The sequence below is a fragment of the Clytia hemisphaerica genome, unplaced genomic scaffold (genome assembly GCF_902728285.1).
Source record: "Clytia hemisphaerica strain Z4C2 unplaced genomic scaffold, Clytia hemisphaerica genome assembly, whole genome shotgun sequence".
Classification (NCBI taxonomy): Eukaryota; Metazoa; Cnidaria; class Hydrozoa; order Leptothecata; family Clytiidae; genus Clytia; species Clytia hemisphaerica.
The window spans coordinates 1,103,267-1,121,499 of NW_027103359.1; the positions used below are offsets into that span (position 1 = coordinate 1,103,267).

General features: G+C 34.3%; 5 protein-coding genes across 6 annotated transcripts in view; 2 read left to right on the top strand and 3 right to left on the bottom strand.

The window, feature by feature from the left end:
• LOC136822367 (COP9 signalosome complex subunit 3-like) overlaps positions 1 to 14,497 on the top strand; it is a 59,590-nt gene extending 45,093 nt beyond the window's left edge. The window contains exons 8-14 of the mRNA XM_067078608.1: positions 10,483 to 10,533; positions 11,208 to 11,309; positions 11,758 to 11,829; positions 12,178 to 12,264; positions 12,663 to 12,776; positions 13,113 to 13,193; positions 13,879 to 14,497. Coding sequence (XP_066934709.1) covers positions 10,483 to 10,533; positions 11,208 to 11,309; positions 11,758 to 11,829; positions 12,178 to 12,264; positions 12,663 to 12,776; positions 13,113 to 13,193; positions 13,879 to 13,938 — 567 coding nt within the window. The 3' untranslated portion in view covers positions 13,939 to 14,497. The remainder of the gene's footprint in view (positions 1 to 10,482; positions 10,534 to 11,207; positions 11,310 to 11,757; positions 11,830 to 12,177; positions 12,265 to 12,662; positions 12,777 to 13,112; positions 13,194 to 13,878) is intronic.
• Positions 1 to 18,233, bottom strand: part of LOC136822412 (uncharacterized protein C19orf47-like) — a 136,333-nt gene that overhangs the window by 52,489 nt on the left and 65,611 nt on the right. The window lies entirely within an intron of this gene.
• LOC136822250 (poly [ADP-ribose] polymerase tankyrase-2-like) lies at positions 1,280 to 2,894 on the top strand. Its single transcript, XM_067078493.1, has one exon. It carries the CDS (start codon positions 1,389 to 1,391, stop codon positions 2,553 to 2,555), a length of 1,167 nt encoding a protein of 388 aa, XP_066934594.1. The 5' UTR covers positions 1,280 to 1,388; the 3' UTR covers positions 2,556 to 2,894.
• Positions 7,233 to 8,814, bottom strand: LOC136822262 (alpha-latrotoxin-Lhe1a-like). The gene has a single exon (XM_067078504.1). The coding sequence runs from the start codon at positions 8,811 to 8,813 to the stop codon at positions 7,650 to 7,652; it is 1,164 nt and encodes a 387-aa protein (XP_066934605.1). The 5' UTR covers position 8,814; the 3' UTR covers positions 7,233 to 7,649.
• On the bottom strand, positions 14,562 to 17,034 carry LOC136822382 (innexin inx4-like). Its single transcript, XM_067078635.1, has 2 exons — positions 16,372 to 17,034; positions 14,562 to 16,077 (listed from the first exon to the last, which is right to left on the bottom strand). Exons 1-2 carry the CDS (start codon positions 16,894 to 16,896, stop codon positions 15,349 to 15,351), a joined length of 1,254 nt encoding a protein of 417 aa, XP_066934736.1. The 5' UTR covers positions 16,897 to 17,034; the 3' UTR covers positions 14,562 to 15,348.

Consider the following 18,233-nt stretch of genomic DNA (forward strand, 5'->3'; position numbering starts at 1 on the left):
AAACACCTTTGCACATGTATGGTTCGGTTTTCAAAGTTTAAAAACACCGCATGTACTGTCGAAGCTGACTTACCTGGAACGATCTCAAAAAGTTCCAGTTTTCCCGATTATTTCCCGACGAGACATTGCAAGAGCTTCAAAATCGTCTCGAATTGAAAAACACCTTGAACACCAGAGAAAAGACTGAATGGCTCAGAAACTTGCTGGTGTTTTAGGTAATGCAATTTGGCTTGGATTTTGTGGAGAAAATTGAGAGTTGATTTATGGAAATCCCAGGAACACAGCAAATGCTGAAAACATACCACCTCGAGAGGTAAGGTGTTTTTGGGAAATGTTTTTAGCCAAAAACACCCAAAAAAAATCAGAAAAGGTTCAGAAAAAGTGTTTCAGGCAAAGGTGTTTTAGGGTTTTGGGGAACTTTTTTGACATTCAGACTCTAAGATATGGTTTACAGCAATATAGCGTTATCGGTGCCGTAAAGATCTTTATTATCATGATAGTTTGTCTTGGATTTAAGAACTAGCCATTATTTTACCTCAGTGCCTGTTTTATAAATTTCTACGCGAGGCTGTTTTGGGTAGTCCAGGTCAAACTATCCATCAATTTCAAGATTATTTCTCTCGTAACATATCACGTGATGTCACTGCGCATGCTTAAGGTTTTCAATAAGAAGGTTTGCGTTTCTTACCAACTTAAAAAATCATAATTACTCTCTTTTTTATTATAAGCAAAAGCTCTGAAAAATAAGAATTTTTTAAGAACTAAACTGGGCCTGAAATTTAAGGGGTTTTAAAATTGGGTGAAAAATTCTAAAAAAATCTTCTTTTAGCCCTAAAATAAGAACATCATAAGAACAATAGGCTCAAAGTACTAGAAAATATAAGAACCACCGAGTCTCAACAATTTACTGGTGCTTATAAAAAAGAGGAGTAGATGTTCTCTTGAATTGTAAAAAGCCTCATGTAAATTTTATGATGTTTTTTGGACTAGAAATACCAGAAAATCTTTCCCATTATGAGAAATTCATAAGTTTTTAGATTCGAAAAAATCCAACAATGTATGCTGTGACCCCTGATCAAAACTGTTTCTAATTTACTAACTCGAAAGAAAAATAACTAGTCGATTTAAATGAAGTTAATTCAACAACGCAATGGGAAAAGAGGAGAGAAAAAGTTTCAAATTGTTTCGAAATATATCTTTTCTTATTCAAGATTATTATTTAATAATGAAGTTATGTATTATGTTTTGTTAGCCTTCACTACCATTCAGTAGTAACCCTTACCAACGCTCCCTCACATAAAAATGAAACATTAAAATCGTATTTCAGTGTAGAACGAAGCAAAAACAGAAAAAGAACTTCAATTTTTTTTACCTGTGTCGTCGCGAAAATGGATATTCTTGAAGCCCTACAAAACGAGGATTTGGATACGCTGAAAAATTTCGATGATAAAGAAAAACTAAATCAAGTTTTTGAAGAGGCAGAGGACGAAGCTATCAAAATCAAAACACCTTTAACTTTAGCCTGTGAAAAGGGAAACTTGGAAGCTGTCAAAATATTGATTGACAACGGGGCTGAAGTCAACAAGAAAGATGGCAAAACAATCAGACCACTATATCAAGCCTGTGTATCAGGGCATCGTGAAATCATTGAGCATCTGATCGAAGAGAAAGCTGATATTAACAAACCAGGATGGAACAAGTTTGTGCCTGTCCATGCTGCTATCGAAAGAGATGATCTTGAGTTGCTGAAATTCTTGAAAGAGAAAGGTGCTGATTTGAATGTGTCTTGCTCTAGAGGTGGTTTGATTCGACATGCTGCTTATAAACACTGTGCAGTGAAGTGTCTGAGTTATCTCTTGAAGGAAGAGAAACTTGATTTGAACACTTTCAACGAACAATTTAAACAGAGTGTCTTGTACGAAGTCTGTTACAGTTATTTGCTTCGATTGAAAGATGAAGAAAAATCAACAGCATTGTTGAAGATTGTGAAAAAGTTGGTCAAAGCTGGAGCTGATGTTTCTTTGAAATCTGAACGTGATGGAAAAGAAGAAACACCATTAGATCTGGCAAAAGCACAGAAAAATGAAGCATTGATTGAAGTGTTGTCTAAAGGCTCTGGTGGTGGTGGTGCTGATGATGGCGAGGAATGTGATGTTTTCATTTCATTTCATTATGATTCCAAATCAACCGTTGATACCATTGCAAAGTGTTTGAATGACGATAATAGCATTCGAATCTACAATCCCAGCGATGACGACGAAAGGCCAATCAATGAGATAATCAACAAAGCTAAAGTTGTTTTGATTTGTCTGACTGAAAAATACGAGATGGACGAACTTAACAAGTTTCAATACGAATTTGTCAGTAAGAAGAAGAAACCATTCATTCCATTGAAATTGGAGGAAGATTTCGAACCTAGAGGTGGACATAGTTTGGATATGATCATGGGATCGAAGTTGTATTATATGTTCACCAATGAAGAAGAATATGAAGAAAATATGCCAAAAGTTGTGAAAGAAATTAAAAAGATTTTGGAACAAGAAAACAAAAAATGAAAACAATATTTATTACACAAAGACCTTTTATTTGACAAGAACTGACAAAATTCTTCAAGATCCTCTTAATTGCCAAAATAATTTTACATCTTTGGCACTGCAGAAATGACTTGCATACAAATTTATACATAACAGAATGTAGGCAGTATAATGGCCGTCATAAAGTATACCAGCAAATGTAAATTTACCTGCCTCTGGCATCTTTATGAACATTATTCAAGCATTGAATTTATCGTAATTTTTTATTCAGTTTTATTCATTAATTGTAATATAGTTATTAGCACTTCATAATGATTCAAGTATAACATGCATCAAAAACCTGCTTTAATTTGACCCTTGCTGAATGTCGAAACTATCACTTTCAATCAAATTCTTTATTTAAGGAGATTTCTTTATAATTGTGTTTTTTGTGACTACATATTTTAAAGCATTGCAATGGAATGGTTAGCCTGTACCACCCTGCCCACGGGCGATTTTATATTTTGAAAAAATTACCGTGTGTTGGTCTGTTTCGGTTAGCTAGTTTCTGTGTCTCAGTTTGTCTGAGAAAGCAAAAGCGTAGGAGAGAACTTATTCTAAAAATGAAAAAAAACATGAATGCTAGAAATAAGCTATTTGCGTAAAATTGTCTGAGACACAGAATATTGTCTAACTGTAACAAACCGAACTTCGAGTTATCTTTTCAGTCAGCGAAGAAGAGTTTGGTACAAGCTATGGGACGGTTTACTACCTCGTTATTCTTCTTACTTGCCAACACAAAGGATATCCGGAATATCAGAGGTTTAAGGAGATTATCAGATGATTTTTGATTTTTGGCATAGAGGTACCTTTTATGGTCCAGAGAGACACATCGAAAGTTTTTGACCCAATTTTTTTTCAAAGCTGAGATATTTGAATTTGAAATCTTTAAAAATGAGTCTTTACACAGTCTTTACCTACGTTGAATTTCTATTGTTTTCAAGTAAAAATTTCAAAGTCGAATATCTCAGCTTTGGAAAATAATTGGGTCAAAAACTTTGGAGGTGTTTCTTAGGATCATAAAAGGTGTCTCTATGCCAAATATCAAAAATCATCTGATAATCCCTTTAAGTAAGTTCCTAGCTGGAATAAAAACCAAATTCATATGAACAATTTCAGCCACTTGAGACCTTTTGAGGGTTTTTGTTTTTTGGAAAGACTGGATGATGCAATTAAATGACCTGGAATATAGGACGGAATTTTCATTCTTAGTTTTGTCCAAGCGGATACGTATGTAGAGTATACCACTGGAAACAAAATGTTTTTAATCTAATATCGGGTGATTGCGGTCAGTAATATTCGTTGAGGCGAGGAGGTACGATGTGATGAAACAGTAGATAGTTTGAACCTTAGGAGATTGCAATGTAATGATTTTTTCCAAGACACGGGGAGAGATGGACAGAAAAACACAGATTCTGTATCAAAAATATAACTTGTTGATTGCCTGCTCGCCATGGAGCGCTTAGCTGTTTTTTAAATATTTCCTATCTATATAGGAAATATTTGTTAAAACGGTAATTTTTCTCCTTCTCCTCCTCCTTCTCCTTCTTCAAGTCTAACGCTCGGTTTTGGTCAATTTCGTGAGTTTGTACATGAGTCTCTTTTTAAATCAAGCTCCGGCGGTAAAAACAGTAGGATGTTCTTTTTTCGAGGCGGAAGACGTCATTTCTTCAAGGAACGTCTCTGGTAAATATCCGTACGGCGCTCTATTCTCCTTGTCGATCGGGCAACGTCGGCCGTTTTAGAAGCATACTGCTTTGTTTCTAACTGTCAAAACAAAGATGGCAGAAAATAGACAACAACTTTTGCCCTTTCGCTACTTTTCTTTGCTTTGGTTTAATGCTTTGATGAGTTGAATTGGATCATGATTTTTGTACGATTGTCACAAGGAATGGTCGATGATAAACTTTTCTTAATATTCCTTTCTGGATTTGATGTTTCGTTTACATTCTGTTGGTTTGGAAAGAGCTGAGATGATACAATCTCTTGCGTCTTGGTCTTGGAAAAACAAGGACATTTTATCAACTTTCACAACAAACTAACTTCAATTTTGTTTGTATATTTACATAAATCATACGAAGGCAAGTGACTGTGAATAAATCTGACCATGTTATACCTGAAAAATTACATACCTGCAATATGAAAAAAGTTTGCACCCAACGAATGCAATCAATGCCGACAATGCAATGTTTTTTATCTACAACAATGAATTAACTGCTGCGGTTAGTGACAGTTAGTGAAAACTCGTTGCGGTTATAAATTTCAAATTTTAAAGCTGATAACCGGATCCGGAACACCATGGCCCCAATATGAAAAGAATGTTATGTTATACTGAAAAGGTTTATTGCATTGAATATGGATGTAAATAATTTGAAAACACCTCACATGTACAATCAAAATTTTTCTTGAACTTGGAGATTTTCTTCCCCGCGTGCATTTTAAAACGTGGAAAACTTTAGTTGTGAATTTAGAGATCTTTTGCACAGTGTGTTTTAAACGTGGAAACTTTTGTCGTTAATTTGGAGATTTTCTTACCGTCAACTGCTCCAACTTGGGACTATCTGACAAAACATGGGATGGCAATTTGGCCACCATTTCACCGAACCTCCAAAGTCATTTGATTTGAGTTAATGAACGGCGTATTAAAAAAATGGCAAAACGATGGAGCGTTTGACGTCACTCGCGCGGCAAGTTACACACACGTTATTTATTAATCCCATCGGGCGATAGGCGGTTAGGCAGCAGGTGTTCTCTAATTCTACAATCAGCGCTATCAGTGAAAGTTATCGTGACATGTTATGAAAGGAAGTATGATTGATAAACTTGGTGGAGTTATCAAAACAAATTTGTTGTCAAAGAGATTCAACAGCACAGACCAGATATCAAACAGTCCCATGTTTCGACCAATCGTCCCAAGTTAAAGCAGTTGACGGTATGTACATTTACAATGTGGGAGCTTTTGTGATAAATTTGGAGATTTTCTTACACGTGCATTCAAAACGTGGAAAACTTTTGTCGTGAACTTGACATTTTCTTCCACATGCATTTAAAAAATGAAGAATACCCAAGTGATTTCCTGGCATGACAATTTTTTTGTTCTGACATTTTTTTGGAAATTTTGATTGTTTCCAAGTATGTGACATTTTTTGCTCTTGCAGCATGCTTTTGGAAATCATAAAATGGCTTCTGTTAGGGGAATTTTTTCTTATTGACATTCTTTCAGATTATGAAATGTTTCTCAGTATATAAAAATGAGATTTTTCTTTTTTTTTTTACATTCTGTTGGAAAATATGAAATTGTTTCCCTGTTTTGAAAGATTTTTACTTTTTAGCACGTATATACATTATTTCATTTCATTTCATTTCATTTAAAACTCCAAAAGTTACTTTAACTTTTTACAATTTTTACAATATTTTATGTATGAAAGTATAATGCAAAATATTTCATCTCATTTTGAAAATATATAAAATTTTCTTTGGTTTTCTTACTGTGAAATATTCTCCTTTTTGTCATCCTTTCATTTTAAATATTTGCCCTTTTTGGCTATATAATATTTCTGGAAATCACCGCTTAAAATAATAATTATATAATCAGGTTTTTTGATGTGTTCAACAACACTCTACTTGGCGGTGCGACGCCGGGTGACCGCTAGTATAATACTAAAATCCATTTAAAGTCCACCTAACGAAAATTAAAGTTCCAGCCAATTTGATTACTGCATTGTTGTTCTCAGTCGGGTTCAGCTTGGATATATTCCGTGATCCGTAGCTTTGAACCTACAGTCATCTTATGAATAATCCTGTAAATACTGGCAATAACATAAATGGAATTTTGAAATTCTTAGGGACTTGTGTTGCTTGATGTTATCTGAGATTTAAAGCACTTTGAAATCTTTTAAGGACATCAATTATTATTTTAACATTTGTAAAGGAAATATTTATCCGCATCTTTGCGGCTCTTGTTTTTTTTTGCAACGAGCATATTCAATTATTTTTTATTTTTGATCATTAAGTATCATATCAAAAGTGCTAAAAGTCAGTTATGAAATTCAAACTGTGAGGCTTCCCCAATTGCACCCCTGATCACGCTATCCCTTAATGATTTGTGCTTTCATTAGGATCCCAAAATTCGCAATTGCTCGAATCCAAAGGAAATTTGTTATCCATGCCATCAAGAAAACAACTTCCTGGAGGTCTTAGGCCTTAACTCTTTGTTTGACGAATGCGTCTTTTTATTTGTCGGTGTTTGAAATACTGAGCCATTTTTCGGAGGTGGTTTGTTTTTCGCGGCTTTTTTTTAAGCAGTGCTAAAAAGACTGAGTGATCGACTAACTCGTCAGACAGTACTTTAGGGATTGCGACTGCTAGACGAGATAACTCGTCATTTTAACTCGAATTTTTGGGAAAACTCATGGTTTTAAAGGGTTATAAAGTTATTAATATGTTTTCATTTTCTGATAATTTGCACTTCATTTATCCATATATGATGTTAATGTTTAGTCAATTTGTGCAACTTTTGAATTTTGTTTTGAATTTACAGATTTTAATTATTCGGTATTCTTGGCACGGGACTCATTTGTAACTATCTGCTGTTCAACTAAAATCGAGGGATAGATAGTTTTGCAAATCAGAGAGACTATAAAAAACAACACTTTGATGTTCATTTTGAATTAATATCATGAAATTACAATGGATGAATTTTTAATAAATAAAAATTAAGTAAAATGAATATACATGTTTTAACGTACTCTCGGGTACCTAATGGGCGTCCCCCCGCTAATTAATTTTTCGAAAATCTGCCACCCGGGACACTCTTATTCCAGCCCCCAGGCTTCGTGGCCAAAAAATTATTAGACCAATATACTCATAAAATGCTGAAAATAAGAACAAATTCTGATCATGAAAGGCTTGTTTCCTAAAAAGTTAAGAACACCCGAAGGCTTCACAAAAGTTTTTCAAAATAACTGCCAAGATAAAATCACAGTACAAGATATCCTCTTTACATCAAACGCTGCTATGTTTGCTACATACGATTTGCAAATTATCTTGTAAAATATTATATAGCAAATGTTATTTTTATTTTCTGTTTTCCTGTTCCAAAATCTTTTTGATTTCTTTCACAACTTTTGGCATATTTTCTTCATATTCCTCCTCATTGGTGAACATGTAATACAACTTCGATCCCATGATCATATCCAAGCTATACCCATCCCTGGCCACAAAATCTGCTTGTATTTGCAACGGGATGAAAGGCTTTTTCTTTTTATCTGCATATTCGTATTCAAGCTTGTTACGTTCATCCAATTCATATTTCTCACTCAAACAAAGCAAAGCAACTTTTGATTTACTGATACCCAAGGTCATGTCAGAATGAACAGATCCTGAATCATCATCATCATTGTTGGGATTGTAAATTCGAATATCATTTTCGTCTTTCAAACATTTGACAATCTTCTCAACTATATCTTTGTCATCGAAATGGGATGAGACAAAAACGTCCCATTCACCAACACCACCTTTTGACAACACTTCAATTAATGCTTCATTTTTTTGCGCTTTTGCCAGATCTAATGGTGTTTCTTCTTTTCCATCACGTTCAGATTTCAAAGAGACATCAGCTCCAGCTTTGACCAACTTCTTCACAATCTTCAACGATACTGTTGATTTTTCTTCATCTTTCAATCGAAGCAAATAATTGTAACAGACTTCGTACAAGACATTCTGTTTAAATTGCTCGTTGAAAGTGTTCAAATCAAGTTTCTCTTCCTTCAAGAGATAACTTAGACATTTCAGTGCACAGTGTTTATAAGCAGCATGTCGAATCAAACCACCTCTATAGCAAGACATATTCAAATCAGCACCTTTCTCTTTCAAGAATTTTAGCAACTCAAGATCATCTCTTTCGATAGCAGCATGGACAGGCACAAACTTGTTCCATCCTATTTTATTGATATCAGCTTTCTCTTCGATCAAATACTCAACAATATCGCGATGCCCTGATACACAGGCTTGATATAAGGGTCGGATTGTTTTGCCATCTTTCTGGTTGACATCAGCTCCGTTGTCAATCAATATTTTGACAGCTTCCAAGTTTCCTTTCTCACAGGCTAAAGTTAAAGGTGTTTTGATTTTGATAGCTTCATCCTCAGCCTCTTCAAAAACTTGATTCAGTTTTTCTTTATCATCGAAATTTTTCAGCGCATCCAAATCCTCGTTTTGTAAGGCTTCAAGAATATCCATTTTTGTGACACGAGACGAAGAAAAAAAACGGTCAATTTTTCTTTTTTGTTTCCACTGAATTGAGATTTTTTAATGTTTCATTTTTACGAGAGAATGTTGATATGGGTTACCACTGAATCGTCGTAGTTAACGCAGTTAACATACTGGATAGATTTTTGTTTTATGAATGAATGTTCTTTTGATAACTAATAACGATTTTGAGTCAATCAAAGCAAGAAACTAGGATTTCTTTGACAAGGGTTACTTCTGGCTGAACTTTTCTTTTTCATAATTTTCATGACACTGTATACTGGGTTCAGTGAAGTAGACTTTGTTAAAAGTTAACTTTTTGAAAAACTAAATCTCAAATAAAATTTTTGATTACAATTAAAAACATTACGTCATGCCATGCTTAAAATCCACCTTGGCTTAAAACAAAAAGTCAACATTGTCCCTTTGATTTTAAAACCACCTAATTGGGTCATCCAGTCAATAAAAAGCCCCGGAGGGGTGGGGCACTTAGGCAAAATTGGGCATGGGAACGTGCCGCTGGTCAGGGCGGTCCCTTTTTTAGGTTCTGAAGATATCTGATAGGGTCTTAAATTTACTAATTTTCGAGATGTTTATCTGACAGGGTCGACTTTTGGTAATTTTTGACAAATTTCAGGGTGGAAATTAGAAAACCTTTCAGTTTTTTGTCTACTTTTAGTCATTTTGGCCATCTTTCAGGGTAAAAATTTCCAAATTTCCAAAATTTTCAGATATTCATGACAGGGTCCATTTTTCAAACTCCAGCGGCACGTCCCCGTCGGCCGTCAAGATCAGTGCCCCCTTGGGTAAAAAGCCTTAACTTGACTAATTTCTTTAGCCTTGAAAAATATGTTGGATGTCCAATGAGTCGAAGACTATAGAAGACTATGTTGAATTTGAAGCCACTACAAAATAGTGCACTAAAAGTAACATTTGACTCTAAAGTTCGGAACATATGAAACGCGAAAACAAAAAATATAGCAGATTCAATCCGTCATCCAAAATGCGGTGCAAATTTTGAAACATTTCTTTTGCTTGCCTAGGAAAGGTTGAAGAAACTTCACTGGCCCTCCGCTATATCGCGTCGTGCTTGTTAGTTCTCTAACCTTCTTTAACCATTTAACGTTTTTGTGTAAACTTTGAAATTGGTGGAAACCGTTGAAATCCATCTAGGTTGGATTTTCATGATATAAAGTATCAGTATATCAGTATTTATATTTATCAGTATATAAAGTTTGGTTCAAGACGAAATTTTTTTGCCGACAGTTAATTTTCCCTAATGATTATTTTTTTCGTAATAAATACTATAGCGCTAACTTTTGGGTTCATGTGCTTTTTACGATAAAGGAAATTTAAGCAAATACAATAAATACTTAGTTTATTGGTATTTTCAAGCCTTAATTCGTAGCTTAATTTTAGGTAGAATTTGGATCCTAACCTAAGAATACCTTAAGAATAATTTGGGATGGTTTTCCCAAAAAAAGTTAAGAATATACATGATGATGAATTGGATAAGCAACAGTATTTGAACAACTCAGTCAAGTGTCCTAAATTGTTAGGCATGCTGGAACTTCAACACTGTTACACTCTAAACACTCACACTAACACTCCTTTTATCAATTTTTCGAATTATTGCTTAAGGGTTACCTTTTCTTTGCAGATTGTTGCACTACCCAAATATACGTCATCCGTTGTTTCAAGATATCTGAAGGTACGTTTTTATTCATTCATGATTGACATCCAATTGAAAGTGGTCTTCCTAGAAACTTACACGTTTTTTTATAAGAACAAACTATATAAGAACATAAGGCTTCGATGGCCAAAATGTTAAGAACGAGTTAAGAACATTTTAAGGCTTTGATGACTCTAAAATAGCCGGTTTCTTAGAAAAATGGGCAAAAATGTTCAAAAAATGGTGAAAATAAGAACATGTTAAAAAAATATTTTTAGGCTTAAAACTCAAAAAGTTAAGAACATCCGATGGCTTCAAAAATTTTGGATTTTATATAAAAAACGTGTTTCTTATATTAGTCCATTTTCTAATTGCTTTTGGGGTACGATAAAGAAAAAAAATACAATTAAGTCTCCTTAACTCGAACATGCACGGAGAACACAAATTCGTTCGAATTAAGGAAATTTTGAGTTATTGAGGCATTGTTGAAGGGACCATAAAGTCAAGTTAAGGAGACATTCGAGTTATAAAGGTTCGAGTTATAAAGGTTCTTCACTGTATTGGCAAAGTGACCAAATTATTTCCGGACAAATTTTTACTCTAAATTCCTTCCTGATTACCTGACCACATTAAACAGCGAAATCCATTTAAAACCCCAATGTGTTGATTGTTCACTGTTTGGCTGTTGAATCACCTCCACCTTCTTTTTGTAGCCCTTAAGTAACGCCTATTGGGAACTTGCAGACGCGTATTCAAAACATGATGCAGATGGAGTGACTGCCATCGCCAACAAACATCAACAGACCTTTCAAAACGTAAGTTTGACGGATGTATACCTGATTACACTAATCAAGTGTGTTTAAGACGGGAAAATGAGTGCGACAATTTATTAACACGAAAGGCAGGGTTTTCGAAAATTACCATGGCTCAAATTTTGTTAAACGGTTGTAATTAACGCGAGGTTAACCGATTCGAGATGTTATAAAGTGTAATAAGGTATCTTGGATCTTTACGATTCTGACGGATGTTATCACCGTGATAATGATGGGGTTTCTCCAAGAGAAAAGTTAAAACATTACTCTCATAAAGAAATCCATCCTAATACACCTTTTCGACCGTAGCCGTCAATTGCCGTGCGGGCATTTTTTACCACCCTAAAACCGTCCCAGTCTTTTCGTCTCACCTAAAGACAATAGAAAAAAGTGTAAAAAAGGATTGGATCGAGTTTACACTAGGAGCAATAATGGCCTCTTAATATTTCAGGATAACAATGTTGGAATTGTCAAACAAGTCATATCTTCACTCACCAAGAAGAGAATCCAAAAACTGACCAAGGTAGGAGGAAAATTTTGATAACCTCATCTGTAGTTGGGTTCTTTATAACATTTTCTGACTCAAATAACATCGAGGGGTTTTGCCTACCAGTCATTTAGGCCACGAAACATTTTTTGCTCTAATTACAATTCCTTCTTAAACAAAACTCAAAAAGTGTAATCCATTCTCAAAAGTGAACCAACAAAGACTTAACTTTGTGCCCAAGTTTGTAAAAAACACCAAAGATTCTGTTCCTAAAATAGTGTAAGCTTGAGAAAATTGAAAACAATGAATGGCTTATAACTATTTTTTTTTATCGGTTTGTTTTTTTAATCAATTTAAATATTTCTACTTTTCTTTCATTTCTAGACATTCTTAACACTATCATTGGTTGATATGGCTAGTCGAGTCAAATTACGTAATGCTGACGAAGCTGAAAAATATCTTCTCGAAATGGTAGACTAAGCTGTTTTATTTTGCAGTGGCATATAAGAGCGATTAAACACCGCCTACATTTCATATTTAGTTATATATCTAAAGGCAAAAAAAGAATTACTTCTTTCTCTTGGCTTCTCCATTTATCCTTAGACGATGGATGTTTTGTGTAAGCCAAAACCAATACCAGTGTTCAATGTTAATGATGACAGAGCTTTATACTAGTTTGAGTAAAGAAAACGATTAATTTCATACTCAAAGTTTCATTTCCATCCAGGATGGCAATCTGCAGTTAAAAAATAATCATTATTGTTTATATCAATTTAACTATTCCTTTTTCTTCTTTGTCAAGTTGTCGGCCAACCCAATCATCCTTGCAGGGTTAAGATTGTGAAAAAACTTTTACTATTATATTTTAGATCGAAGATGGTTCAATATACGCAACAATCGATCAACAAGCTGGAATGGTTTCATTTCAAAACAACCCTGATCGATTCAATTCGAATAATGTTTTGGAAAAAATTCATAGTGAGGTATACAATTACTTTCATGTTTTTTTTTTATATGAAGGTTTTTCTAATGCATCTTAACCAAAATTTCCCGAAATTCCTGAAAGTTTTGATGAAATTTTGTGACCAAATTAGTTTTATACTTTTTTAGCGTTCCTTTTTCTAAAGATTAAGTTAATTCGCTTCTGAAAGCCCTGCCTCTCAACGTTGTTTTTGGTCAAGTAAACGCTCAATTTGTTACTCAAGAGGGGACCAGCATTGTATGTAGAGGGACTTGCAATGGCAAAAATAACATAAAATGTCATAGAATGGTTGCGGGTGTCATATAAAAATGAAATTTCACCTTTATGCATTGTTTAGATGGAGAAGTGTATACGGATGAACGAACAATTGATCACAATGGATAATGACATGCAACAGAACCAGCAATATGTTCACAAGGTACCATTCTTTACCCTTTACTCTTCCTCAAAACAGTATAAAATGTTAAAACTCTTGTAGGTTTTTTATGCATGTGGTACATTATGCAAAATTGATGTAAAGAGCTTTGTATGCTTTTAGCAAGCGGCCTTTAACTTTTGGCTCTTTATCGTGATATTTTAACCTCCGAGACGATATTGCCCTCCGGACATTCGTTTCTCCATACAAAACTTGGGAAATTAATGTTTATCTACCGTCCGATTCTATACCTTTATCGGGAATCTTAATGTCCAAAGAAAACTTAGGAAACTTATGGGACATGACTGGTCAAAATCGATTACATTAAAGCATAATGGATACTATCCGTGGATATCTGAGATAAAGGTTTTTAAACCATTTGCTAAAATCCTTAGAAATGGTTTAATCGGCCATCATAGACTTTCTCCCAAATTCTTGCCTGTATCTTACACGTATAACAAAAGAGGTCCTAGTCTATATAAAACACTAGATAGAGCTTCTGGTCAAAATACTTCAACATTTAAAACAAGTGTCTTCTACTGTGGTCAAATTTTACCAAAGATGGCGTATTATTTTGCTTCCCTTTTCGTGGCTAAGGAAAGATAGAAATGTTCTATCAAGTGTTTTATATAAGATATCTGTGAGAATAGCCCGTTCATCGATATAATGAATTCTATTTTATTTCTAGATGATGAGTATGACCCATTTAGACGATACCAATCGAGTTGAAGAAATAATGATGGACTAAAATACCGAACCATGCTGTCTGAAATTTACCGAACAGATAAAAAAAGAAAGACACGAGGTCTACCATTATTTTGTTTTTACATATTCTTATTTTGTTTCGTTCGTTGTTAAATGACGTCATTTTTACCATTACATCATTATTTCATCATGGTAACATGGCAGACTTTTCACTCTTCCAAAAGAGCAGAACAAAATGAGTAAAACACTGCATGTTCTCCATGAAGCATGTTGACGTCACGAAATTTTCATGTTGATGAATTTTTGATGACGTATAACTTCTTTGTGACCTAACTATCAATCATGGGATGAATTTAGACAAATCTACTCAGCTATGCAAAAAATGATATTGGGATTATCTACTCAAACAATGGACTCGACTGAATTATTCAGTCTTAACAAAAAGGAGCCTAATTAATTTTTCAAACTTTTTCTGATGATGCTTTCCTTCTATGTATGAATCATCATATATTTATTTTTTGTTGAATAATATTTTTTTCCCTTTCGTTATTGGTTTATTTCAAGCAGGAAAAATAATATCGAAAAATATTTCTAACAAACTATACTTCCTGAATCAAAATTTTTGGTGCGTTATGTCAATCCCCTTTAATAACAACAACAAGCAGATTTCAATTTTTTCACATTTTTTTCTTGTCACTATAATTCCTAATATTTTCGGCTATCCCTAGAAATGTACAATTGTGATTACAAATTCAGTCCCTATAAAAGATTTTACTTAAATACTCTGATTATCATACCTAGTCATAATTTACATATTATAGGTATCAAAAACAATAAAAATTTATAAAGATATTTTTCTTTTTAGTCCCTACACAATAATTCCCAATAAAAAAACAATTGTTGTTATAATTACATCTAAAAATTGTTTATTATTATTTCAAAGGTCTTAAAAATTTTGTTTAACATTTTAGCTCAAGAAAGAATGAGCTATATCCAATCCCTAAGAGAGTTGGTCCTATCTTGGATTTGGTAGAGAAATGTACAAAATAGGACTTCTAGAAGCTCTCTAAAATAGTCATAAAATACTCAACTACAAAAAAGATATTTCTATCTCTAGGCGTTTAAAAGATTTTATCAAGATAACTAAAAAAAAATGATCCGAAGTGGACAATTTATCACTACATAAACTATTATATGACACCAATATGGGTCAATATCCAATTTCGTTTTAAAGCTTAGAAAAGTAAAAAAGTCTGTGTGTAATACGAAAGTTATTCTCAATTTAAAGACGTCAATCAGTCTTTTGTGATTTGACCGAGGATTCCTTTCAATGGATTCGTCGTAACAACTTGAAACTTCTAACGAGGCGTGTCTGATCTGTTTTGATCAGAGGGTCAGCATCCAATAATCTGCCCTACAGTGTCTTCATGGTATTCGTCGTCAAGGTGGTTGATTATATAGCTTCCATAGACGAGACAGCATGGAATTTATACATGGTTGTCAACTTTGGTGATTCTGCATTATTGACTGGCATACTTCCATTAATTGGCATACCTGAATTCTCACGCCAAACATCTTGTAAGGCTCTTTCATTCAGCATTTTACGGATGGTTGTGTACATGGGTAGATGTCGTCTACGAATGATATCCAAGTATTCAACTTGTCGTAAAGATAAGTATTGATTGTGGATGTGACCTGGTCCTTTCTTGGTGCGTCCAAACAAGAGGATCAAATGTTTGCAAATGTAGATGATGATACCAAGAGCTGAACAACACATTGAGAAAATGAGGACGAACCAGTATAGGATAAAACAGTACTGGTACATGATTTGTGTTGATATTTCACAGACAACGCGAACCTTATCAGCACGTGAATGGGTCGAGTCAGCTCGGACATCCATCAGCTCGCAGATTCCAAACACTGGTAAGAACTTGTTAGCAGGTGTTGCCAGGAGACTCTCGTCCACATCAAATCTGATTTCCTTGGAATATGAGGTCCATTCGTTACCAAGATTGTTGAAACGGTTATGTGTCAAATGATCAATGATGAAAAAGCCGATAACTCCGTTAAAGAAATACAGTAGTTTGACAATGTAGTTACCAAGGATTCTTAGATGGTTACGCCTTTTACGAACTGAATCTGTGTTGTTGAAAAATGCATCTACGATTTGATCAGCTGACACCTGTGAAATGATAGAAAAGAAGTCTTTGTTAGTTTGATAAATTCTTTGGTGATTTATTGGTTGGAATTGTTGATGTAATTTAGTGAGATTCAATTCCAACACATCCCTGAAATCTGGCTTTGGAACTAGTTTATCAAAGGTGTAAAATATTGAGCTGTGGCAACACTTGAATCTTTTAGTAAAGAATTTATCTTAAGGTGTTTGTTTCACCATCAAATAAAAACTTTGTTAAGTGTAAAGAAAGGTAAAGAAATGCTGAGAATAATAATTTTTTAGAATCAAACTAATCATTACCTCATGGTTTCCAAGGTTGTTTTTAAGGTTGATGAAATCACTGTTGCAAATCTTGAAGATCATATACGGATAGAAGAACAAGAATGCTAAGAAAGCCACGTAAAATGGAATCCATTTGTATTGATGGAAATATTCTCGTTCCATTGGTTTACAATTTTCGTTACGCCAACCTACTTTGCAGAGTTCATCTTCTTTATCTTCCAAAACGCCGTCTTTTTCCAGTGCTGTCGGTACGCCGTAATAAGATACGTCATATTCTGTTTCCTGATGTAGTTGCGGGTACACGTAAATCCCTTTCAGCCAACATGCCCTATGTATGAAATACGCTGGTAGTCTGTTCGCGTCACCTTTAGGTGGGATACATCTAGCTTCGTCGTTAAACCATGTGATAGACATAATCATGGCGGATAAGATGAATAATTTGCAGACAAAGATACGTGGGATTTGATCAAAGATGGAATCATGACGTTCTTTGACTTTGATGTTGACAAATTGGTGAATTGAATCTCCGAAATAGAAAGCCATGATTTTGTGATAGTGGCTCTTGTCGTTTTTGTTGTTTTCAGTATTTGTTATGCGACTGTTTTGTTGTTCAGTTGTGCTTTTTACTGTATAAGTTCTTGATTTTGATTCTGTTGTTGTTTTCTCCTGACTCTCCAAATCTACTCTAAATTAACATTGCTCTTTTTTCAAGCGATATAGTCAACGTTAAGAGTGTTGAGTCACCCCTGAATACTCGATTCTAGTCCCATTCAAGAAAATCTGAATAGCCGCATGGTTTACTCTGATCTGTAATGTATTTTTAAAACATGTAGCAAATTTTTTTTTATAAATTTATGAAAACAATAGAAAAATGTGCATAAATTTATGCAAACAATGATTAAATTTCTGCATGATTTATGTAGCATCACGGGTTCGAAAATGCATAATTTAGCTGAGGTCCGGTAATATTTATTATGCATATACTATCATATGATTAGACTGCGATTGCACAATTTCATTCTAATGGGATTGTAGCCTCGTTTAGGGAATTTCATTCAGCCTCGTTTTCGATCACATAGTGTGTCATTGATCCCATTCCTCCGAATATGGAATGGTGACCTTACTCACGAGAAGAAGTCCAAAGATCATATATTTCATTCTACTTCTGCACTCCCGGGGAGCACCCATGTAAAATAACTGACAACACATGCGGGAGCTTAGGGTGTCGTTTTTCAGAATACACAGTAAGGGTCAAAAGAATAGATAATGCACTGTTAGGGTACAATAAAAGTAACAATTTTGAGAAAAAAGAAAAACTCCTACAAAAACTTATAACCACAAACGATTCTTGGAAGCGCTCTAAATTAGGTTGGCAATAGGGCTCAGAGTATAGGCTGGAAGTAAAAGTATAAACCCCTCCCGAATTGAAATATTCAAATAAATTTATCAATTAGCCCAAAAGCGACTTTCTCACCCGAACTTTAAATTGCTAAAAACGAGGAATTAACCAAAATTCTGACCGAGGTTGGAGAAATCTCGTTTTATCCAGGAAATGTTAGATAAGGATGATATTTTCACGTCTTAAAGGGGTTAAGGATTCGGGCAAATCCAAAAACATTTAGCTAATGATTTACTGGTAAGGGTGCAATTTCAAAAGACAATTCTTATGCAGCACATATATTTAAATTCGCAAACACAATGCATCTTGACCTACACTTTGAAAGAAGATAACAATAACGTTCAGATTAAGGTCGTTACATTTATTTTATGCCCGCGTTATTTTATTGGCCCTCTAGGTATGTAAAATAAAAAATCTCCCTTAGGGGAAAATAAAAAATGTAGTGTTTTCGGAATCCGGCCGGGTGAAAAAAATAATTTTT

What these genes read in the sequence shown, in the direction of transcription:
- LOC136822250 (XM_067078493.1), top strand. Translation starts at nt 1,389, where the DNA reads ATGGATATTCTTGAAGCCCTACAAAACGAGGATTTGGATACGCTGAAA.
- LOC136822382 (XM_067078635.1), bottom strand. Translation starts at nt 16,896, where the DNA reads ATGGCTTTCTATTTCGGAGATTCAATTCACCAATTTGTCAACATCAAA. An exon ending in ACAACCTTGGAAACCATGAG is followed by an intron (nt 16,078 to 16,371) that starts GTAATGATTAGT and finishes ATCATTTCACAG; the next exon opens with GTGTCAGCTGATCAAATCGT.
- LOC136822262 (XM_067078504.1), bottom strand. Translation starts at nt 8,813, where the DNA reads ATGGATATTCTTGAAGCCTTACAAAACGAGGATTTGGATGCGCTGAAA.